We start from the raw sequence: 24,353 nt of genomic DNA, 5'->3' as shown, positions 1-24,353 counted from the left end.
TCTAACTAAAAGGATTCATCTCCTCTGTTTAATGTTGGTTTCTCCTTTTTGACATAAATGGCTTCTTTTACCCCCCTCTCGAACCATCTGTCTTCTCGGTCCAAAATATGAACATTTTGATCCTGAAAGGAGTGTCCCTTATCCTTGAGGTGTAGGTGAACCACTGAGTCCTGTCCAGAAGAGGTGGCTCTCCTGTGTTGAGCCATGCGTCTGTGGAGAGGTTGTTTGGTCTCTCCAATATAAAGGTCTGAACATTCTTCGCTGCACTGAACTGCATACACAACTCCGCTCAGTTTGGGTTTGGGTGTTTTGTCCTTAGGGTGGACCAGCCTCTGCCTGAGAGTCTTGTTGGGTTTGAAATGTACTGGGATGTTGTGTTTGGAGAAAATCCTTCTGAGTTTCTCGGATACTCCAGCAACGTAAGGAATGACAATGATCTTTCCTCTGTTCCTCTCCTTGTTCTGTTCCATGGTGTGTTTAGTGGGTTTCCTAGCTGACTTGACAAAAGCCTAATTGGGATACCCACATGTTTGGAGAGCTTTTTTGATGTGCTTCTGATCCTTTTCTGGAACTGAGCGGAGTTGTGTATGCAGTTCAGTGCAGCAAAGAATTTTCAGACCTTTATATTGGAGAGACCAAACAACCTCTCCACAGACGCATGGCTCAACACAGGAGAGCCACCTCTCCTGGACAGGACTCAGCGGTTCACCTACACCTCAAGGATAAGGGACACTCCTTCCAGGATCAAAATGTTCATATTTTGGACCGAGAAGACAGCTTTCAAAAACATATAATGGAGCTTTAGGCCTGATCCCCAGCCAGTTTCACTCCAATCAACACTCATGTGACCAGAGTGGCCCATCAGTTAGTCAGACAAACAAGGACTCTAACGAGCCTCTATTGTTAGGAGAGTGAGAACAATTTGCAAGCTATCCAGCTTACATCACATCTCAGCTTTAAAAGCTCAACTCCACACTCTCTATTTCTGAATTGAGAAAGCTCCTCGGATGAGAAGCGAAACGTCTTCAGCTACAGATTAGAAGTCCAGTTGTTTTTGTTTTTTAACTTTTTTGAATTTACCATGGCCTGGATGACTGAGAATCTACACCAGCATATCTAAAAAATACATTTTTATAAAAGTTGCCTACTGCAGCTTTAAGGAGGTCTATGTGCACGACCACGCGCCGCTGCATCGCATGGGGCCTTCGCGCAGGGGCGGGGACGGTGAGGTTGCATCACTGTTGGCACGCGCACCTTTCTTGTCTGAGCATGAGGCTGACGTAAATGTACGTCATCGCTGAGACCTCCCACTCAGGAAAGAAACTCGTGTGAAACGTGTGAAACCCGCCTAAACAGAACCGGCTCATTCAGTCACACCAGCAGCAGCCCGCCGACCCGCGAAACGACCCTCAGGTGAGATTACTCTGTCATTCTTTAAACTTTTAGTTTAATTTAGAAGGCTTCTCTATGGACCTCTGAGTGGTGAAATCTATACATTGATAGCACGTGCTCTCTCTTACAGTGCGCGCGCGCGCATTTTTTTACGCGCGAGATTTGAACATATTAGTTAAATTAAAGTTTAAAAACGGAATAGACCGTCTGACTGCTCTAACCAAACATGATATGTTTGATATCCAAATGGCTCGTGCTGAAATTCAGGCCACATCTAGGTATTTCTTTAATTTTCAGTCTTCCCGACAGAAGACAATGATGTCCCTCTGGTCAGATTCACTGGTTTCATCATTACTGACTGATACATGTGCAATAAAGACAGAATATTTACTATAAATACAGAATGGAGATGCTCCTGAAGGGAGGACACACCTGAGACATGTGGCTCCATGTGGAGATGAGTCACATCCTGAAGGTTCATTCATTCAGTCACAAATCCATGTGGGATAAAAACAAACACAAGCTTTTATTACGCTTTCTACACAAGCATAGAGAGGGTTTTTGTTGGAAAAGGTGAGAAGTGAACTTGTTTGGAAACCATGACTTTTAAAAAATATCATTAACCTGCCGTTATCGTCACAAAATAATAAAAGTTGTGGGTTTTAATTTTTACTGAATGTGAAAAATATAAGAACCAGAATTCATTCTTAAATAGGTGCTCTATTTGTATTCGGATGTATACTCAAATAAAAGATTGGACAATCCAAAAACTGCTTAAGTGGCTCTGTGAGAGCATCAACAATGTCTACATGGCATTTTATTTTAGTCCCGGCTGCATACTGTGTCCGGTCACACAATGTGTACCAATATAAGACCAACAATATGTCATTCGTTCCACAAACATGGAACTGGAAGAAACTTGTGTGCAAGTTGCTATCGTGGGATCAGTTTGGACTTTGAGGACAAGAGGAATAGAAGACAAACAAAAACTGATACAGACATTACCACTGGCTCATTAAAGGACGGAGACTAGAAGACACACGAAGGAACAAAACATCTTTGGATGTTAACCAAAAGCACGGATTGGGTTACAAAATTATAGAATCACTTAGTGATCTAAAACATCTATTTCTAAAGTTATTTTATCAGCAGCTAATTTAAATATGGTTCCCATTACCCACTTCATGAATTCTAATGTTGAAATTGGACATGTGCTGGGACCCATAAGATAAAATTACCAGCATCCCTGTTAGTAAACCAAAGTCAGGGTGAGAACTTTAAAGTTGCATTCTTTCTAATGGCCAGTGAGGGGCCACTTTTGTTACTGATAAATTAAGTAATCAGGAATTGGATCATATTTTATGATGTTTAAAATGTCCTTACAGAATTTATAGCCTCATTTGGTTCCTGTGTTCTTCAATATGCCACGATGCAGTGTTAGAGTTACTTTGTGTTGTCATGTTGCACTGAAAACTCCTTCATCTTGTCTGAATGAAACAGGAATTCTTTCCTAAAGTGACAGATGATGTCAGCTCTTGTTGAACCCATCAGCATAACTTATTTACAGGCTTTATTTGATGCAGGACACGGAAGCACCAGAATGTGGAGTGAAAAGAAACCAAGTCCTCCCTCTGACCGGTGAGTGTGTCTTTTACAGTTAAATAAATAAATTAGTTTAAAATCCTCCTCCTGCTTAAAGCAGTCTGTTTTGTTTTGTTTCCTCAGGGGTCAAGCTGTTGCTGTTATCATCTTTGTTCTCGGCGTAGGAACCCTGCTGCCCTGGAACTTCTTCATCACAGCCTCACAGGTTTTTATTCTTGTTTTACTGCCTTGTAGGTGTGTTTTTTATCAATCAGTCAAGTTTATTTGTGTAGCACATTTCAGTAACAAGGCAGTTCAAAGTGCTTTATGTCATAAAAACAACATACAGTCACCAACTGAACAGCCAGTTGCAAACATTACATTTTGTCGAGCGCCATCATCAAAATCATCACACACACAAGATATGTTGGTCAATGTTCCATTTATTACGGTTCAAAAGTAACTCTAAACAGGTGGATTTTTAGCCTTGATTTAAAGAAACTCAGTGTTTCAGCTGTTTTACAGTTTTCTGGAAGTTTGTTCCAGATTTGTGGTCCATAGAAGCTGAATGCTGCTTCTCCATGTTTAGTTCTGGTTCTGGGGATGCAGAGCAGACCAGAACCAGAAGACCCGAGTGGTCTGGAGGGTTGATCCAACAACAGCAGATCTTTAATGTATTGTGGTGCTAAGCCGTTCAGTGATTTATAAATTTTAAAGTCTATTCTCTGAGCTACAGAGAGCCAGTGGAAGGATTTTAGAACTGGGGTGATGTGCTGTAACTTCCTGGTTTTAGTGAGAACACGAGCAGCAGCGTTCTGGATCAGCTGCAGCTGATATGCTGTATGAAGTTGGTGAGTGATAAGTTTTCTTTCTTTCAAAGTATTTCAACGACCGCCTCAGAGAATCACACAGCCTCACTAACAGCTCAGCAGACGCTTCATTGAAAGACTACAACTACGACAGCTGGATGGCTTTGCTCTCCCAGCTGCCCCTGCTGCTCTTCACTCTGCTGAACTCGTTCCTGTATCAGAGGTGATGGCTAAAAAGGTTTGGGGAAAAAATGGTGCCAAGTTCCACTGAAGAACTGGTTTGCTGATTCTCACCATCATGTGCTAAATGGTGACGGCGATGCTCTCTGCAGGGTGAAGGAGCGTCTCCGCGTGGCCTTCAGCCTGATGGTCATCTTCCTCCTCTTCTCTCTCACCGCCGCACTGGTCAAGGTCGATATGGACCCGGACACCTTCTTCTCAGTCACCATGGCAACTATTTGGTTCATTAACAGTAAGTTTGTGTGCATGAACTATCTAAAATTTTTTAGACACATTTGATGAAAATCTTTTGGTGTCCGTCTCCCCTGGATGAGATGAAATGTGGGCAACTGTAAATCGAGTCCATTAATCCAGCTCACTGATGTCAGGTTTTTTTTTTTTTTGCCTTGTAGCCTGGCAGCTTCACATTTCATTGTTCCCTCACAGCATGTAAATTAGCTGCAAATACCCACAGATACAGTCTAAAAGAAAAATGGAAAACTTAGGAGCTGTCTGTCCTCTTCTAAACTGTAGGTGGTGCTCTGCAGATTCAAAGGAGGAATCTCCACTTTTGATGTTGATGGCTGATTTAGCTCTTAATATTTTTTAGAACACCTGGAAGGAGTCCCCATAGACTCTGACGTGCTGTCTGACATCATTGTGAACTGTAGGGAGGAGGTGGAAGAGAGCCTGGAGGTGGAGGTGTGCTCTGGGAAGAAAAGGAATGGCAGACAGACTGGGAATGAGAGGGAGACAGGTGGAACAGTGAAGCTGCAAGAAGGAGAGGTGTTGAAGCTGGATGAATTTAAGTACCTGGGGTCAACGATCCGAAGCAACGGAACGAGCATAACAGAGAGAAGCCAGGGAGGAGTGGGTGGAGACGAGTGTTGAAGATCTGTGACAGGAGGAGAGCTTCAAGAGTGAAAGGGAAGGTTTAAAAGATGGTAGTGAGACCTGCTGTGATGTTTGGTTTGGCGATGGAGACATGAGGTGGAATTGGAGGGGGCAGAGATGATGTTCAGATTTTCACTGGGTGGGACCAAAATGGACAGGATTAGAAATGATGAGTCCATCGGAGGGACAGCTCAGTTTGAGTAGTTTGGAGACAAAGTTAAATAAACAAGTAGGGCTGGACAATAATTCAATATCAATATATATATCACAATATAACTTTATTCGATAACGGTGATATGAGTTTTAAGCATTTCCGATATTTGGTTATACATTACAGTCTATGATTACAGCGTTTCACTGACCGATGTTCACAGCCGATTCAAGCCGAACAGAAAGAGCTGCAACACCTCGGCTACATGAGTGATGATGTACACCACAGACACGGAGCCCGAGCCCAGAAGCAGTATGTTGTGCTCAGTGGTAGTAGGCTAGGTTAGGCTAGGCTCCATCGCAGTAAGTTTTAGCTGCAAAACGAGTGCCCATCACTGTAATACAAACATGACTCAACAAGCTTTCACTAGTGAAGAGAAAGCAGACGACATAAGAGAGGAAAGACTTTTTCAGTGGTGTGGAAGTGGGTCAGCTAGCTAAGATCTGATAAACTTCAGGTTTCAGAGTGCTGCAAAATGTGCCGGACGTCGTGCCAACTAGCAGTGGGAACATTTCCACTCGATAGAATATGCTGAGAGTAAAGAAGATGAAGCACCATGAAAGTTGAAGCCAATCTGTCCCTGAAGCAGCAGCCCCAGCTGTGTCAAAAGAGAAGCCCACGCAGCGCAAACGGATCACCGTATTCATGCCTTATGACAAGACGCCATAAAGATGTAACTAAGTAACTAACCTTTCTGTTTATTGCAGTATTTCTGAGCACTTTTAATTTTCATTTTAGCCTGGGTGAAGCACCTTGGTTTAAATCAATAAGAATAACATAATAAGCCTATGTTGTAGTTTAAAGTTAATGCTATTATTATTGACAAAGTTGAGAGTTTTGTATTTATTTGACGGTGATTTCAAATTTCTTTGAAGGCTAAATACAAATAAAAGGTGAACATTAATTTTTTTGTACAGTTTGTATTTCTAAAATGTTATACTGGAAGAGTTTCACTCTTGACAAAATAATTTTTAGTTTTACAAGCATCTGTTGTGGGCATCCTTGGCAGTTTTTCAGAGGCTTTTCTATTGTTTGCATCGTATTGACCAAAATTACGAAGTATGTCGTGATACAAATTTTGGCCATGTCGTCCAGCCCTATAAACAAGGCTGAGATGGTTTGGACATAGGCAGAGGAGGGACGGACAGTGGACATGCTGAACAAATGGTGCTAAATATGGAGCTGCCAGGAGGGAGGAACAGAGGAGGTTCTTGGCAGAGGGTTGGTGTGACAGAGGAGGATGCTGGGATAGATGGAGGCAGATGATCTGCTGTAGTGACCCATAAAGGGAGCATCTGAAAGAAGAATATTTTATAACACTTGAAGCACTGTGTGGACAGAATACCAAAGTTCAAAATTACTTATTAAAGAAGATTTTAATTTTTTTTTAATTTTAAACCTTTACACCATATTTATTTTCACTTGCTTTTCTGATACATTTAGTCAAGTGCTGTCATAAGAATCAGAATCAAATCAAAAGAAAAGACTATAAATATTAAAGTCAAAATGTAACCAAACTATGTAGGTGCGCCTGACTGATTCAGGACTGAATCATTTGCTACAATGATCATTCCATGACACTTCTAAAACAGTAAAGGCAAGACTCAGATCTGATGTAATTACCATGTCTTTGTGTGTGTGTGTGTGTGCGCAGCATTTGGTGCTGTGCTGCAGGGCAGTCTCTTCGGGGTTGTGGGCCTGTTTCCTCCCCGTTACAGCACTCTGTTCATGAGCGGTCAGGGTCTGGCTGGAATCTTTGCCGCTGTTGCCATGCTCTGCTCCATCTTAAGTAAGTACTCACACACGCCAACAATAATAGTATTGATGAGATTCAAACATTACAAAATCTCTCTTTTTCCTCATGTAAATGAAGAAAAAGTCAAAGAATCAAATTTCCAGGGACTGTAAAGTCTTATTACAGATGCATTAATGTGGAGCAGGGTGTTGTAGCTGGTTGACGTTGAGTTAAATTTAAATTAAATATTTTGTATAGAGCTCAGAATTTTAAATGAAGGAATTTGCTAAAATTCCCCAAATAATTAAATTCATCTTTTTAAGGTGGTAAATCTTCAACAGCAGACAATCATTATACTTTATAGACACAGGAGATGGCAGCTGTTTGTCCAGTAGAGCAGGGAGAACCAGCTGCATCAGTACAGGAATGTAAATAAAGCTGAGGTGGTTGTCTGCAGGTAAGCCTGATCGAAACTCGGCTGCGTTGGGGTACTTCATCACTCCCTGTGTGGCCACGCTGGGGACTCTGCTCTGCTATCTGCTGCTGCCACACCTGGTGAGTAGGCAACAGGCTGCTCCGTGAGCGAAATCAGCAAAAACATTTCATCTGACAGCCTGAAAGTGAGGGGCATACTGCATGGTTTTTCCTAATCATTTATTCGATTTTAGCTACAAATAAAAGTTTTTTGTTTTTTTTTCCTACATCTACAAAAATACCATCTTCCATCTTGTAACTGCAGGTTCTGTTCAGTTTTCTGATTGTGTGGACTCTTTCTTACAGGAGTTTGCTCATTTTTATTTGAAAAGAAATCAGCCCGACAAAGTGGAGCTCGACAGCACAGGTCAGTTCACACAAAGTCTCTCTTAAACTTGTGTCGCTGTCGAGCAAAAACCTCACATCTTCGGTTACTATCATTTTCATGTTTTTGCATAAATCCACTCCATTAGTCACCCTTCACATCTGTCTATGGTTTATGAATGACTATCCAATAAAACAAATTAAAAAGAGCTTCAACCTCTATATCAAGCAAATAATAAAAAAGTTTAATTCCTACTTAAATACAGATCAAATATTAATAAATGCTGTGTTTTCTTTAAACAAAAATCAATACATCTGTAAGTTAAAGGCATAGCATTACTTGAATTAATGCTACCTTTCATGCCAGAGTTTAAAACTAAGATTATGTTATGTTGAGAAGTCACTGAGTTATAGCCATTTTGGTCAAATCTTGAAAATAAGGTTATGCACAATCTCAACATGTTGTGCAAACTCTCGGCTACTAAAACTTAAGGTTTTGCTCAATATCTGTCAAATTGACTGAACTTGGGTGTAGCGGCAGCTTCATTCCCAAATGTTATTCAGCTGTCGATGTACATCCAGAATTTACTTCCTCAGTTTCATTCCAGTGGTTCTCGAGATATTTTGCTAACAGAAAAATAAATGCAAAGACATAAACCTTTGGGCAGCAAGCAGCAATAACCAGTTCACTTATTTGACTGTATGCAAACAAAAAAAAACTATCCAGCCATGCGTAGTTTGGTTATTTTAAAACAAAGAATTTTAATTTTATTACCTGAAAACTTCCTTTTTTGGAGATCAAAGGTTTTTACACGGCAGTGACACTTTACATCAGTGATTTAACTGATCTAAGTTAATCATCAGTCGAGGATGGGGTGTTGTCTGACTTAGGTTTTTCTTTTCTGAAGACAAAAAAGCCTTAAACAGCAATATGAAGGACCTGGAAGCCAACGGAAAGACCTATGTTGAACCAGACGATGGTCAGGAACGTTCTTCTGTCCTGGCTGTCTTTAAAAAGGTAAACAAGATTTTCTTTCTGTTGGAGTAATTAAAAAAAAAAATTAAGTAGTTTTTAATGTAGTAAAAGTTGGAGAGGTCAAGTAGTCCATGGCTAAGTTTTGGACTTAACACTGATAAACTGACCCTGATGGTGAGTGGATTATTTTGACTTTATTTAAAGAAACTTCTTAGCTAGATTAAGCTTAAGTTGTAAACCATTTATCTGTTCCCAGCTCAATGTCGTTCATTCTTGTATTTAGCAATATATTTTATTTTTTGTGCCCTCCAGATCTGGCTGATGGCTCTGTGTGTAACGTGCGTCTTTGCCGTAACACTGTCGGTATTTCCTGTCATCACGGTCCGAGTCCAGACGGTCTACACGGAGAACTCTGACTGGGGTGAGACACCCGTACACCATCATGCAGGATAGGAAGTAACAGAGACGGACACCATACGTACGCTTTTTACTGTAACTCAAGTTGAGTTACCTTAATGAGTACGGTGAATAAACCAGCTGCTTGGCATTCACTAAAACTAGTGTATTAAAAAAATGAGACAAACCTGCCAGGATACAATTCTTAAAGTAAAACTTCTGAGGTTGGCTTGTTTTGTAGTTTAAAGAAAATAAACACAATAAAAACTACAAATCTTTCAAATACTTCTTCAACTAAGCCACAGTTTGTTTTTATTCTTATAATGAGAGCGATAAGAATGGCTTTATTTAGTACATTGTAAGTGAGGAAGGTTAGTAAATTCACACCTTCAGCATTTGTGTTTCAACCACTTCAGATGTTTTTAAATAGATGTTCTTCTATTTTTATTATTATTTATATATTTGGAGTAGTTTGGATGAGGTCCATTGACAGTTGCCACAGTGGTGGAAAAAGAAATCCATGTGAAGCGCTTCCAAGTGTGACCTGAAATCAGTTGTGTTGTGTGTGAATAATCTGGGGTGGAGTTGTGGCCTGTCCAGGGTGTCCCCCACCTCGTGCACAGTGACCACTGCAGATGGGCACCAACAGCTGCCAGCAACCCTGAACGGAAGAGAGGGGGAAGAAAATGGATGACTTAATAACCATTGATTTAAATTCAAATGACAGTTTTTTCCTACAATAAAATCTTTGTGAAGCAATGACACCTTGTGGTCAAGTTGAAGATGGTAACCAGGGCTGTCAAACTCCAGGCCTCGAGGGCCGCTGTCCTGGGAGTTTTAGGTTTTTCTGCTCCAACACACCTGATTCAAATGGTTTGATTACCTCCTCACCAAATCATCAAGTTCTCCAGGAGCATGGCAACAAGTGATCCATTTAAACCCGGTGTTTTAAAGGAAGAACACGTCTAAAACATGCAGGAGAGCGGCCCCCGAGGAATGGAGTTTGACACCTGTGGAATACAGCAACAAACTGCATCCTAAAAGGAAAGTTAGGCTACGTTCTCACTGCAGACAAATGTGACCCAATTCAGTTTTTTCGCCCCAGTGCGACTCATCAGATTTTTCTAATGGCAGTGGGAACGTGACAAGAGACTCAGGTCTTGTCAGTATGTGGCACTGAATCAGATGCATATCCAGGGTTTTTCAAAGTGTGAACGTTCATGTCACATGAAAGAACGGAGGTCCCTCACGTTAAAGTCCTAGCTCTCCATCCACACATGCCTCTGCACAGAGGCAGAAGCTACAGCTCCTAAAATGAGTCATCGTTAACATTTGTGCTCTTTTTCTTCTCCGTGTTCTTTTATCTTTTACCATTTGGATGTACCGTTGGCCCCGACTAGACAGCAGCTTCAAAATCAATACACACATGCTAACACTCGCAGCGTCCATATTTACTTCTGTACACTCAGCATGCAGCGTGTGACGTCATATCCTTTTCTGCTCGAGCGGGTCATTTAGGAAACTAGAGACTGTTCACACTGGAGTCTGCTGGAGGTCAACAACGACGCAGAAAAAAATCGAATTTCAGCCAAAAAAATCTGAACTGTGCATTAAAACCTGCAGTGTGAACGTAGTTTTAGTGGTTTATTTTAAGTTTGAAAAAAAAAAAAAAATATATATATATATAATTTCATTCAGCAAACCAATTAGATGCCACTTGAAATGCAGTTTAAAATTGCATATATTTGTCATTACTTGCAGATCTTTGTTACTTCTTGGTAATTTTATCCTTCTCAAATGTTCGGTTGATTCAGCATTCTAGTTCGTAAGATTTAGAACAAAATCTGTCGTTTTGTTGTTTTAGAAAAAGATTTAAAATCTTTTCATTAATCCACCTCGCTATATTTGTGTTCGTACTGAACCCAGAACTTAAAATCAAACATAAAGGAGCTCTTGTGTCTTAGTAGTGTTTAATAGGAGGATGGGTGGAGGTGTTTGATTGCAGGCTACTGAGTCCTACACACTAACCCGCTCGTTAAAGTAGAGTTTGTGTGATGAACCGCAGTGAAAATGGTTCTTTAAAACCAAATGAATATTCAGTCATTTCAACAGTGCTGTGCAGTGTTGTTGTTTTTTATGTGCTCCCAGTTATACCTGCTTTCTGTGTTGAGCAGAGAAAGTGTTCACTTGTGTTTGCTGCTTCATCGTGTTCAACGTCATGGACTTGGCCGGTCGCAGCGCTCCCTCTCTCTTCCAGTGGGTGAGTCTGCTAATTTAAGAGATTTATATTAAATACGTCTCACTGAATTCTACTGATGCAAAAGTTTGGAGGAGGTTTTTTTTTCTTTCTTTTGTCCCCACTTCTGAACAACTGTGCTGATGTTTTTGCAGCCGTCGAAGGGGAGCCGTCTGTTTCCTGTTGCCGTGTTGTCTCGTCTGGTCTTCATCCCTCTGATCATGATGTGTAACATCCAGGGCTCGAAACTCAAGGTCCTCTTCGCTCACGACTGTGCCTTCGTCAGCATCATGGCCCTGTTCTCCTTCTCTAACGGCTACCTGGCGAGCCTCTGCATGGCCTACGCTCCGCAGTGAGTCCTCGACAGGAAGAGTAGTAGTAGAAATAATCAAAGTGTTTCAATGCTAAAAGTAATCAGGCAAAACTAAGTGAACAAATGACACGTCACAGAGAAATATTTATGCAAAGAAACCTAACATCAGTTTTGTTTGTTCAGACAATCTGTTCTTCTGCAAAGAGTTGTCTTTCCAGAATAATGACTGATTTCCATCCATCTTATTTTTACATTAAATGTTGTCATCTCTGCTTTAAATCAAGTCTCTGCCAAATAAACCGGGCTGAACCTCTGTAGTGACAGAATGAGGTAGATACAGTAATGGGGTGTAACAGTGCATGTATTTGTAGTGACCAGTCAGAGTACAGACGTCAGGCAGTGGTGCACAGAACCAAACTGAAAGTAAATTACAGCTGCTCACCCGTGTAGAAGAGGGCACACGTGATTTATTTTTCTTCCTTTTTTTGTGTTTTGCTAACTGTCACAACAGGAAAAAAAAGCTGAAGATCTTATTTAAATCTCTTTACATCAAAATAAAGGAGAATGGCTCGTTCAGTTAAAGCGCGGGAGCTTGAAGACCTGCCTCACTCTTCACATGCTGTAAAATCCGTCAGCAGGTGTTTAATAAGCATCATCACATATGAACAGCACACGAGGACTCACCCAACTGAGCAGCTCTGTCTGAGTGTTTTAACATTTGATTTAGTATTTTTACATTCAGATGTATTATTCAGTTCTGTTGTCTTTTTATTTTGCTTGAAGTTATAGAAACAAGCACTCATTTTTTGTTCTTTATCAGAACAAAAGAGTTACATTTCAGTTTTAGAGTTGATCAAAATGCTTGTTTGACACGTGGCCTGTAGGACTCTGTTTACAGATCAGATCAGATAAATAAAACAGAACAATTACGATTTTTTTCCCCCCTCTACTTGATAAAACCTGTCTTTGCTCTACATGACCTGCTACCTTAGAGCCTCCCACTAGTAAGGGTGAACTTTTTCTTCTATCTCTGCTTCTAAGAGAAATATTGTTTTCTATTGTAACAAACCTTGACCTGAAAACCAAGATGCTTACCGGACCTCGTGTTGTGTTTACTGTTATATCCCTAGTAGATAAAATTGTTCACATTGTTGCACTAAAACAACTGTTGCCTTAAAACGATAAAGTATAGAGCTGTTTAATATCCTTTTTAAATATATCCACACACACATGAAAAAGGATTGTTCAATCTTGTGAGTTTTCAGAGTAGTTAGTATTTTACCTGCAGTACACAGAAGTTTAAAAGATGTGTGTTTGGAGAATGAGGAACAGGAGTCTGACTGGTCAGAGTGAGCGTTCTTTTAGATTTCAGCCAAATAAAGTTACTCAAACACTTCATGAATCTGAAAACTTATGAATAGGAGTCTGGAAAATACAAGAAGGGAAGAAAATAATTCTTTTTTTTTCCTGGTAACCTCACAGAAAGTCTTAAACTAAACTAAATGCTTAATCTTAACCTGATTGGAACATGGATGTTTGATGTGACGTCATGTCCAGATGAGGTTTTTGACGCCTGAAGCAAATGGAAAGCAGCACACGTGTGTTTTGTAAAGTATCAGCACCATCTGCTGATCAAACTGTAAAAATGGATGAACAGATGATGGTCCAGGTTGATGTTGGCAGTGGTGGACACACTAACCATGTCTCCGTCCAACAGGTTGGTGCGGTGCAGAGACTGTGAGACGGCCGGCTCTCTGATGACCTTCTTCCTGGTCCTGGGGCTGGCTCTGGGAGCGTCTCTGTCATTCCTGCTGGGTAAACTGGTTTAAGGTAGGATCTCACTGGCCTGCCACTCTTGGAGACTAGTTGGTGACTCAGAATTGTGAGGAAAAAAAGGCAACTTTTGTTTGATTGTTTGCAATGAAGCAACCAGCAAGTCACATGGCTGCGTTTTGAGCGGTTTTATTGAAATTTTTGTCTAGTTTTGTGTGCACTGCTTCCAAAACTCTATTCTATCCATCAACATGACCACTCCCCAACCAGTCTTCGACAGTGTAACAGTGTCAGCTCAGTGAGGTGTTTTCTTTAGACAACCTGAGGCAGCTTCACTGATCACCTGTGGGTCATCTCTGTAGAATCACCGTCTCTGATTAGAAGTTTTGGAAACAAACACAGAGAAAAGCACTTAAGTGAGGCCTCTTTGTGTTTCACTAGAAGCAAATCAGCATCCTTGATTATATCCCCTAAATTATTAGGCTGAGTTCTTATTTTTCCCTATGTAATCCTGAACATTAATTGTCAATGTTTTCCTAATTTAAGATGTAAATATCAGCTTTAAGGCTGGCCAACAATTTATTCAAAAATTCATCTTTTTGTCATCGCACCTTCAGTGGCATTACTTTTACCTTTTGGCATTACAATACCTACTGTAATTTCTCAGTTGAGTGAAATGTAAACCTTTATTTTTTTATAACTGTTTTAAAGAAAAGGAAGAAATTTGTTGATGCAGCTAAAATCATATGTTTTCCTTTTTACGCCTTCCTGAAAGTCACAGTGGGTACATCTCTGTATCTTCCTGTGACAACTTTTACTTTGTGGATGTTTTCAAACTTTATTTACCTGTATTTATCTTTTTAAGCTGTTTGTGTTTCAAACAGCTGGGTTTGTTTGAACTTAATGATTTTCCCTAAAGGCAATTTTAGTGTTATTATGCTTATTTATGTTTAACTGCTGAATTTTTGGTTTGTTTTTTATGCAGTGATGTTTTTATACGATTTTTTTTACCAAGTATTTTTTGCTTTCATAATAAAATCAAAACAAAAGTCAAATTACGTGTCTGTTACTTTTGTTTGACGCAGGGAGGTTTTCATGTTTCCATTAAGAATGTGTGATTAACTATAAATGTGTATGTTCGGGAGTTTGGGGGTCAGCCTTTTTGCAGGTACGCTGCTCTTTTTAGTCTAGTTTTACTGTTTTTTAGGTTTCTTCTTGTCACCGTGTTTCTGTTTGTGGTCTTATTCTATGTCTGCATTATAAATAATCCTAAAGAGCCCAAATATTTGTTGCTTTCTGAGAATCAGAAAATAAATTCCTTGTCTTGCTCAGTTAAATCACATCACTATCAAACTATTGTATTTACTGATCCCTAAAATGGCTCAGTGATCTAACATGAAGATGAACCTTTCCTCCTTCACTTCAGAGGCTCTGCTGCACAGAACTTCAAACACTTCAATGTCTGTGGGATAAAACTAGCATTCATTATCACAAGTTATAATATAATACAATTCTCAGTATATTTTTTCTCTTTAGTCTGTTAAATCTGAGTGAAAAATGGTTGAAGATTCATTCTGAAAACTTCACAGCCGACCGACAGACTGTTTAACGAACCTGCCGATCATTTATTCTTCACGCTTAAAACACCGACGTCTGCACTTCCTCTTCCAGCGGCTCAGCCCTTTTCCCCTCACCCCAGGTCCACATGCTTCCTCCTATTCTTTCACTCTGTTTGGAAAATGAAATGGAAAGTTTCGACGGCGTCTACCGTCTAAATCTTTCTTAAAATGATCCGTTGTTCCAACCACAGGTAGGAGACAGCTTCTTTGATGCTCAGCTGCAGACTTGGTGAGCTTTTCTTTTCCTTTGGACTTTACAGAATCCACTTATTTTATAGATCAGAAAATAAGTTCTTTTTAGGTTACTTTTCCTGCTCAGTTAAATAATATTTCACTATCAAACTACTTTAGTTACTTAACATTTAAATGACTGCAGAATGATGCATCTAATAAGTAGATGAGTTTCCTCCTCACTCCAGTGTACTTCGGCTCTGCTGCACACACACTTCACACACACTGCACCGTGTCTGTAAATGGTTAATACAGTCATAAGTGGATTTATTGAGTCACACCCTGCACCACGCTCAGAGCTGTTTACAAGTGAAGGAAGTCCACCAAAAGCTGAAACAATGATTGATAGATGGGATTTTTTTTAAATACAATTTGTTGAAATTGGTAAATCATGGCCAGATTAAAAGTTTGAAGTAACACCTGAGTTTAGGTGCAGCAGGTCTGTGTGATGTCTTAAACATGGAGCTCCAAGCTGGAAACATCCAGTTGTACCTGTACCAGCCTGATTTAAAAAAACAAAAATTGATAAGGCTTCACAGATGGGGAACAAACGTCTTCAACTACAGAATAAATGTTTTTGCTTTGTTTTTAATTTTTTTTTTTATAGATTTGCCATGTCCTGGGTGTCTGAGAATCTACATTATCCTAATGCAAACAAATGATGAAGGGGTTTTCTGACTGTAAACGAAAGTTTCAACCTTTGCACAGCCATACAGCATACCTAGTTGGTATCTACTAATTCAAACCTCACCTTGTTTGACTGATGTTTGTATTCCTTGAGCTGCTTCAGCGTCTCCGCTGACGCTGTGTCCTTCTACAATGGTCTTATAGGAATTAATGACGTGCGAGAGGTCATCATTGGCCTGCAAGATCTCTCCTAATAGAAGCATTTTTATTTTCCATGAGAACAGTGGTTAGGATTGTTAAAAGCTTGAAATGAAAAAGACCGAGCTGAATGTGTTTTCACAAATTAGGAGAGTCTGATTGGCCAGGACAGAACAGGCAAAGACAGGGACAGTCTTACCCAAGCTGCTGTCATCGTCCTCAGTCTACGTAGCTAGCTTAAATACGGTTTGCCTAAGCTTGTCACAGTCACTGTACAACTCCTGCAAACAGAATAAAAAAAGATGGAGAGACTTGTCACATTTTGAGCTGTGTGAAGATAACCAACATCGTCTCTGGCAACCTTGTATCTCCAAAAACACTACTGTTTAAGAAAAACAGAAAAAACTACTTGTATTGCACATTGTACACAAGTGAACAGAAAACTAAAAGGTTATTGTCTTTTAAAGATGTACTGCTTCTTGTGTGAAGAAAAATCTGTACTTACTGTATTTAAGAAGGAATACAACTGTTTTATAGCATCTTGCTTGATATTAAGTTACAAGGCTGAGATAATAGCTCCTTTAAATATTTTGTGAATGGTTGTTCCTTCATAGAACCAACAACAGATGTAAAGTGTAACCAATAAAGTTGATTTATGCTAAAATATAAAAATGATGAAAAAAAAGCTTCAAGGTTTGGCCTGAGAGCAACAATATGCAAAAAATAGTTTCCTGCCTCTCTGTGTTGTTTGACAATGACATAAAATATGTAAAACACAAGGTTGTGTAGTAAAACTAAATCCTTAAAATTAAACAAGTTTTTATAATATACAGTCACGAGGAAAAGAAAGTACACATTATTTTAACTCTAGGGCTTTACGTATCAAGTAATTTCAAGTATACAAAAAAACCAAACAGATTCAAAGTCATTTAAAATATAAAAACAAAGGAAAAATGGAATATCTGTCAAAAATTAAGTCCACTCCACGATTCAATATATTGTAGAACCACTTTTAGCAGCAGTAACTTGAAGCAGCTGTTTTCTGTATGACTATCAGTCTCACACATTGTTGTAGAGGAATTTTGGTCCACTCTTCTTTACACATTTGCATCAGTTCATTAAAGTTTGCAAGTCTCGTTCTTTCAGATGAGACTTTGCAAACCTAAGCCGCGCTGCCATGTTCTTCTCAGGAGAATAAACCCCTTTCTACTGGCAACCCTCTGCAAGCAGCAAGGATGAAGTTAACTTTTTCCACACGCAGCTTTTCTATTTTGGCTTCTTTTTTGTATAATAAATAAAGACCTGGTGGAATCTGTTGTGTGTTTTTCTACACTTGAAGTTAGATCTGAACAATTACAGAACCTATAAGTTGTTCTTCACTGGCTAAAAAACAAACCTCAAACTTAAAAAATATAAATATCTTCTCAATGTTTTCCTAAATTATTAATTCTTTATTTAACAAACAGTTTGTCAATAAGTGTTTACTGGATAAATAACAGGGCACACAGTGAGCTGTGAGCTCTGAAATGACTAAAGAAACTCCAAACATCACATCTGACAGGATGAAAATGTGACCTAACCTCCTGCTGACTAACAGGATTTATTAGACACTGATATGAGTTTTAAAAATGACTTTCAGATATTCTGTGGGACTGTAAGTGTGAAGCAGTTACATCAAACAAAAAAGGATGATCTACTGATGTTCAGTCAGGTCTGGTGTTCATGTGTCTAGTTCTGCTGAAGGAGTTTGAACAGAGACAGAACTTGGTGTAAACTCATCAGATTTCCTCTTATGGTAGTCACAGTCAGGTTAGAGAGAAGTTAAAGGTCACAACCCAGCTGGCACTGAAAACTGGCTGGTTACCATGGTTACAGGCTTAATGCACCTCTCTTTTAGAAATAAACAACTTCTACGAGGTCAGCAGGTTACCATAGGTAACCCCAGTTTTCATAAATAAACAAGCGTGGAACAAACACATTCACTCAGTGATTCTCCTCGATCGGAGTAAAAGCTCAGTTTGGTTCTTGTTGGAAAACAAACCAGAAGTCATGAAAACAAATTCAGGAAAGATGTCGTCTGCAGACGATGACCGGGTAAATAAAACCAACGCTTCCTTCTCTAAACTTCTGCAGGAATTGTCCGAACAAACTACTGTTTTCTGCTTTTAGTTTTCTGGAAGGTTTGAGTTCTTCAACTACTTCTGCAGACTTTTACCTGTTTTAGCCAATCATCAAAAAGTTCAGCTCATGTAGGAGATGGGTGCTGGGACAGCTGCTTTCTGGAACAATTAGCTTTTAGCTAACATTTTGCCACCATTAGCTTTTAGCTAGCCTTTTGGAAATTTTACCTTTTAGCTAACATTTTGCCACCATTAGCTTTTAGCTAGCCTTTTGAAACTTTTAGCCTTCAGCTAGCCTTTTGCCACCATTAGCTTTTATCTACAATTTTGCCACTTTTAGCTTTGTCTTTGCTACTTTTAGCATTTAGCTAACATTTTGCCACCATTAGCTTTTAGCTAGCCTTTTGCCACCATTAGGTTTTATCTAGAGTTTTGCCACTTTTAGCTTTGTCTTTGATACTTTTAGCATTTAGCTAGCATTTTGGAACTTTTAGCTTCTAACTACCATTTTGCTACATTAAACTAGCCTTTTCTTACTTTTAGCATTTAGATAACCTTTTGCTACGTTTAGCTAGTGCTCTGCTTCTTTAAACTTCAGCTCCTTCAGCAGATGTTAGAATATCTGGACTTTTATTGTACAAAGAACTGATTTCATTGATTTGTTTTCACCTGTATTTTAGTTTTGGTTTGATTTGATATTTTCCTTATTATTACTGATCTGAAAGCTCTTGTGTCAGCTGTGGGTGGTTTAAAAAGAACCTTTTCTTCTTTCTGGGTCATGAAAAGCCTCACGGACAATCCTGGATTGGACGTGTGGACAGGATCTGTTCTGCAGCAGCAGCTCGCACCGCTGCGGTTCTGGGGAGACTGGGTCTCAAAGCCTCCAGGTCTCCGGAGCCTCCAGACAGACGCCGGCATCAAGCTGCACTCAGAGGATGGAGGATCTCCCCTCTGTTCTCGGAGGACCCCCTCCACCTCAGAGAGGAGAGTGTCAGCATATCACTGTCTGCCAGCACCACAAACAGCTCCAGCTCAGCTGATACTCAGACTCCCCAGGAGCTGAGAGCCATCCCTCTCATCACAACTCCTGACGAGGTGCCAGCCCCACCTCCTCCTACACCCGCTGCTCCACAGCCCAGAAGGAGAAAGTCCCTCATCCCTGTGAGGATCGGGGGGATGCTTAGAAGACAAGGTCAGTTATTTTACACTTGTTCTCATAAAAACTTCACATCATTTCAACCAAACAGCGACATTTAAACCCAGCAGATAAATTTAACAAGAAAGCCTCCAACAACATTCAGCCTCCAACTTCTGATGACAAATCTGAATGTTTTACTCAGAAATGTGGAAATATCTGATGTTTATGTTCCTTATTCTTGTGTTTAGTTTGTATTTTTGTCGTTTAGTGAAACTTCAGAGACAGAACAAACATTTTGTGCACATTATTGAAAACTTAGCAGCTTTACTGTGAGTGAAATGAAGTTACAGTCAGTGATGAATATTTTAATCTCGATGCTAACAGAGAAAGAAGCAGTCAGTCTTCAGAAAGCTGAACCTCAGGGGGAACCGGTCAAAAAAGGGCCACGACTTTTCCGACGTAACTCGGTTGCTCCTCTGCCTCGACCCGCCGCGGCTCCTAAAAAGACTCGTCCTGCTCCAGCTCCAAAACCTGACCCACCCAAAACTAAAAGACCTGCTCGAAGAGCAGCTGTGGGCTCCACAAAGACCACAAACATGAAGAAACCAGCCCTCCAGACTGTAAAAGCTCAGCCTAAAGAGGAGCTTAAGCCACTGCCAAACCCTGTCCAGAGTCTGTCTCTGGTCTTCCAGCATCTCAGCCAAGACGACTGGTAAACCTCTGACCCAGACAGCAGATTCTAACCTTTCCTACCTGCAGAGCAGACAACTTCAGCTTTCATGTTTTTCTGCATCTCCCACTGAGCTCTAAGACAGTCAGGACAAACTAACAACTCTGCTTTGATGCTTTTCTGTGACCTGGATCCTGCAGGCAGAGTGCAGCAGAATAATTCCTTCCTCTTTTCACAGGGAGAAGAAAGTGGAGGGGCTGGAACTGCTCCGAGCTCTGGCACAGCACCACCCAGACACACTGATGGACAAACTGCATGAAGTGTGTTTGGCCCTGATAGAGGATGTACCGTCTCTGTTTACTCTGAGCTCTTTTGTCCACGTGTGTCCATAAGAATGGACACTTGGACCATCTGTAGTAGAAGCTTGGCTCCTCACTGCTGGTTCTCCTTCTGACCCCTCAGATAAAGAACCTGCGCTCCTCCGTGGCCTGTGCAGCCATAGACACCCTCGGCTCTCTCTACACCCACCTGCAGAAGGACATGGACGTACAGGTGGAGAGAACAGGCCGTGCTCTGCTCCTGAGGGTGGCTCAGGCCTCTGCCAACATCTTTGTTCAGCAGCAGGCCAACCTGGCCCTGGAGGCCATGGTGAAGAACTGCAGCCCCGCCCGCATGCTGACGGCTCTGCTCAACACTGGACTGAGGTGAGGTCAACATGCAGACAGAAACTCTGAAGATGTGCACAAGCTGCAGAGATCAACAGGAACGTGATGATCTGTGTCCTTCCTCAGCCACCTGAGTGCAGCAGTGAGGGCCAGCACCGCTCAGCAGCTCCACCTGCTGGCTGATGAGATGGGAGTGACTGCCATGCTGACAGCAGGACAGAGTTTCACCTCCCGCTTCCTTCTGGCTCTCAGTAAGATGTGTCTGGATGCTGCAGCTGCAGTCAGGTCAGTTCTCACCGTCTTTAGCTCACAACTTCTAATAGAAAACTCACTAAGTTCAATTCATCGTTCCTACGTTAAAGCTTTGATTTGTGTATGTCCTCCTCCACAGGCCCCACGGACTCGCTGTCCTCAAACAACTGAGTCTTCATAAAGACTTTATGAAGCTGTGGCAGAAAGCCGTGGAAGAAAAGGAGCGTTTCTCTGTGCAGAAAGTCCTGCAGAAGGCGAGAAGGATGTAGGCGAGCAGAGGGACGCCGGGACAGAGATGGAGGACTGAAGTCTTTTTGTGTCAAGAACTTGAACTGTTCCTCCAAAACCAGAACTTAAGTGACATCCATGAACTCTAATGCAGAGACGTCACATCTGTCCCGCCGTGGCCTTCGACACGGGCCTTTGTGTGAATTCTTTAAATGTAAATAAATAAATAAATTGTTCAACTGAAAAAAATCCCTCAAGTCTTACTGTATACATGCAGGACATGTTGGTTTGAAACATTACCTTTATTGTTATAAAAAAAAACAACTTAATTCTATCAAGTTTTAAGTGAGTTTTTGAAACAAAAGGGAGAAGTATTTAGGAGATGTCACTGGATCAATTCTAATTAAATTCTGTGAAAACTATAAACTTTATAAGTGATAAGTTATATAGTGAATGAGTGGGCAACTCAAACAGCCATACTTCTTCTTTTCAGTCCTTTTTCCTAATTACACTGTTGTGAAAGTGAAGATGGAGCTCTTGGGTTTTTGCAGTTTGTCTAAGGATTGCACAGTTTGACCTTAAAGTGAGTTTTCTAGAAGATTAGCAACTGTCTTAAATGTTTTCCCCTTATGAATACACAAAGTCATTGCTTAATATTTACAAGTCTGAGGTAATGACTGTTGTCTTTCCACTTTGGCATTGTGTTAACGCACAGCTGTATGCACCAGAGCAGCAAACTGACTGAACTCCTGCTTTTATCGAGTTTGTCACACTCATATAATTCTAATGTCTTCTAGGACATATTTGACACTTTAAATTAAGGTCATTCATTTATGAGAATGAATTAAGACAGACCTTTGACTGCTTTGTGGTTGTATGTGCAAGTTTGTACTTTGCCACAGTCTTTTCAGAAAGGTTAATGATTGCCATAAAACTAAGTGATCATATTCAGCGGGTTCATTCAAGTCTTATCAAACAGAACAAACCTTAATAAGCTCCTTATCGCCTTCAGAGGAGCTCTCTGGGCTGAAGTGAGCAAGCATCTCATTAAGGAGTTTCACGCTGTTGCTGACTGCCTCCAGAGTGCTTTTTTGTTTTGCTGCTCGTTGTGATCGCACCTCATCCTGCAACACCGAAAATATGCAACATTTATTGAATAAACTCAAAGCCAACAGCGTGTTTACAACCTGAGAACTGGGTACACTAATGTTTCAAACTCCTCTGGAAGAAAGCAGCTTGAAATCTGAAGTGACGCACCTCCTTCACCATGTTCTTAATGAGGCGATTTGCCTCTTGAAGATCTTCGGGCTTCTTGCTTTTCAGAAGTTCTGCTAATCTCTGCAGAAAGAAGGGAGAATCGTTAGTTAAGCTGCAGTCCAACCCTCGTTCCCACATATCAAACAGGCAAAAAGTTAAGCCATTTAAGCTCCCAGAAACTAAAAAAAGCCCCAAGCCTGATCTGTAAATCAACTGCAGTCAGCCCAATGTAAACATGCAGTGTGATCTGTTTGTGTTTGAGTTAGTAAACTGTGTCAAAGAGGCACATAAATCTGTCCTCCATCTGAGAAATTTCATAACCTAAACCTTTTCTCAGTGACTAAGAAAGCAAGAGGCAAACAGAAAAACCCACAGCTTTTGGTCCCTTTAAATGACCAAATTTTGGGTGAGAAAATTTTCAATTCAGAACAAAAACAAAACCAAAAAGGTCCTTTTATGTTTTGCATTTTCCTTTTACTTTGGTCATGAAGTTTTAAAAGCATGTAAATGGTCCTTACAGTTGAAAAAACAAAATATTCACATGAAACGGAAGTATTTGTTCCTACAGAAGTCACTGCTTCTGACCTGCCTAAAAACAAACAAACAACAAAACCTCCGGTTAATATTCAAGACTTTCCTTCTAATAATTACTGACTTCTTTATAAAACACAACTGGCTACAAAAATGCCCACATCATAGGCTTAGACAGCAACACTGCTTATTTCCATTTCCACGACTTGCAAAACTGCATTCTAAGCTGTGCACGCTATTTTCTTGATTAAAAAAAAGAAGAAGAAATTGCCCAACACATACAATAAATTCTGAACATCAGCAGAAAGACTATTCAGAAAGGAAACCGTTTCTGAGCAGCAGGAGAGAGTAGGCAAACGTGCAAATTGTGCTGATACATGTTCAGTGGCAGTTGTGGGCGACCAAAAAAAGTATCTAAAATTCATTTTCCTGCTGTTATGTACACCTGCTAGACTTTCAGTACAAAAGAAAGTCTCTTTTACTGAAATAATGTCTAAATTAGATTTACAGAAGACACAAAACCAGCAGCTGCGCCAACCTCCTATGGAGGCAAAAAACAAACTGTGAGAAACATCTGAAAATCTGACTTTTCTACATGCTGATCAGGGGGGGTCCAACATGAGGGTTTAACTACACAGCACTAACTAAATATCAACTCTACAGTTGTCTCATGTGTCTTTTAGTTTTAAAGTTTCGTTCAAAGCTATTAACCACTCTGCATTCATGTATGTAATCAGATAGAAGCTGCAGCTCAAACAGAATCAATTTTATGTCCTTCATTTGGCTCAGATACTGAGAAAAAATGTGTGTGTGTGTGTGTGTAAATATACAGCAGCAGATCAGATGTGTGAGTTAACACTAATATTCAGGGTGATTAGAACCGGACCAACACAGATTAGAACTGATATGTTTGTGTAAAACAATGTGAGAGCGCTGACTAAAACAAAAATATAAAGTCTGACTCAAAAATTGAAAACTCAGCAGACTCACATGATAATATGACTGTTCACCCTAACATCTTAATGTGGACATAAATGATTAAAAACAGGTCTGATTCTGTTCTGGGCATCACAGAATGGGCTCAGGAACACTTCCACAAATCATTATGTAAATATAGTTCACTGAGCCATCAATAAATGCTGCTTAAAGCTCTATCAGGCAAGAAGAAGCCAGATGTAAACACCATCAAGAAACACTGCCATCTTCTCTGGACCAAAGCTCATTTCAAATGGACTGAGACAAAGAGGAGAACTGTTCTGTGGTCAGACGAATCAAAATCTGAAATTCATTATAGAAATCATAGACGCCCCATCTTTTGTACTAAAAAAGGAGAGGAACCATCCAGCCTGTTATCAACACGTAATTCAAAAGCCTTCCTCTCTGATGGTACGGGGGTGCATTAGTGCCTCTAGGATAGGCACCTTACACATCTGGAAAGGCACCATCAATGCAGAAAAGTATGTCCAGGTTTTAAAGCAACGTAT

The 24,353-nt window shown here is 40.3% G+C and overlaps 2 protein-coding genes and 1 long non-coding RNA gene across 11 annotated transcripts in view; 2 read left to right on the top strand and 1 right to left on the bottom strand.

Moving 5' to 3' along the window:
* The first annotated feature begins 1,286 nt into the window (after window positions 1-1,286).
* Window positions 1,287-13,908, top strand: LOC108247099 (equilibrative nucleoside transporter 2-like). The gene is made up of 13 exons (XM_025010280.2): window positions 1,287-1,413; window positions 2,976-3,030; window positions 3,118-3,199; window positions 3,854-4,005; window positions 4,115-4,254; window positions 6,761-6,895; window positions 7,299-7,396; window positions 7,622-7,682; window positions 8,548-8,657; window positions 8,928-9,036; window positions 11,186-11,271; window positions 11,403-11,599; window positions 13,278-13,908. The coding sequence occupies exons 2-13, from the start codon at window positions 2,993-2,995 to the stop codon at window positions 13,387-13,389; spliced, it is 1,320 nt and encodes a 439-aa protein (XP_024866048.1). The 5' UTR covers window positions 1,287-1,413; window positions 2,976-2,992; the 3' UTR covers window positions 13,390-13,908.
* Window positions 9,115-24,353, bottom strand: part of LOC112451340 — a 15,527-nt gene continuing 288 nt past the window's right edge. Inside the window, exons 2-7 of one of the 5 annotated variants that reach the window (XR_005232958.1) lie at window positions 22,339-22,419; window positions 22,068-22,205; window positions 13,260-16,289; window positions 11,373-11,606; window positions 11,166-11,277; window positions 9,115-9,672 (exon numbers count right to left, since the gene is read on the bottom strand). This is a non-coding gene — a long non-coding RNA (uncharacterized LOC112451340). Of the gene's footprint in view, window positions 9,673-11,165; window positions 11,281-11,372; window positions 16,290-22,067; window positions 22,206-22,338; window positions 22,420-24,353 lie in introns of all 5 variants that reach the window. The other 4 variants (XR_005232955.1, XR_005232957.1, XR_005232956.1 and 1 more) reach the window with 4 other exon arrangements.
* On the top strand, window positions 15,042-21,708 carry LOC108247102 (TOG array regulator of axonemal microtubules protein 1-like). Of its 5 annotated transcripts, none has more exons than XM_025010283.2 (6): window positions 15,072-15,181; window positions 18,915-19,320; window positions 19,651-19,978; window positions 20,175-20,280; window positions 20,399-20,640; window positions 20,728-21,347. In XM_025010283.2, exons 2-6 carry the CDS (start codon window positions 19,305-19,307, stop codon window positions 21,032-21,034), a joined length of 999 nt encoding a protein of 332 aa, XP_024866051.1. In that variant the 5' UTR covers window positions 15,072-15,181; window positions 18,915-19,304; the 3' UTR covers window positions 21,035-21,347. The 5 variants fall into 5 exon arrangements, with proteins under 5 accessions (XP_024866049.1, XP_024866051.1, XP_017290476.1 ...); XM_025010282.2 differs by having other exon boundaries at window positions 15,079-15,181; window positions 18,915-19,978; window positions 20,728-20,886; window positions 20,993-21,309; XM_025010281.2 differs by having other exon boundaries at window positions 15,042-15,143; window positions 18,915-19,978; window positions 20,728-21,708.

Source organism: Kryptolebias marmoratus, linkage group LG3 (assembly GCF_001649575.2).
Source record: "Kryptolebias marmoratus isolate JLee-2015 linkage group LG3, ASM164957v2, whole genome shotgun sequence".
Lineage (NCBI taxonomy): Eukaryota > Metazoa > Chordata > Actinopteri > Cyprinodontiformes > Rivulidae > Kryptolebias > Kryptolebias marmoratus.
This window is presented reverse-complemented; position numbering and strand designations above follow the sequence as displayed.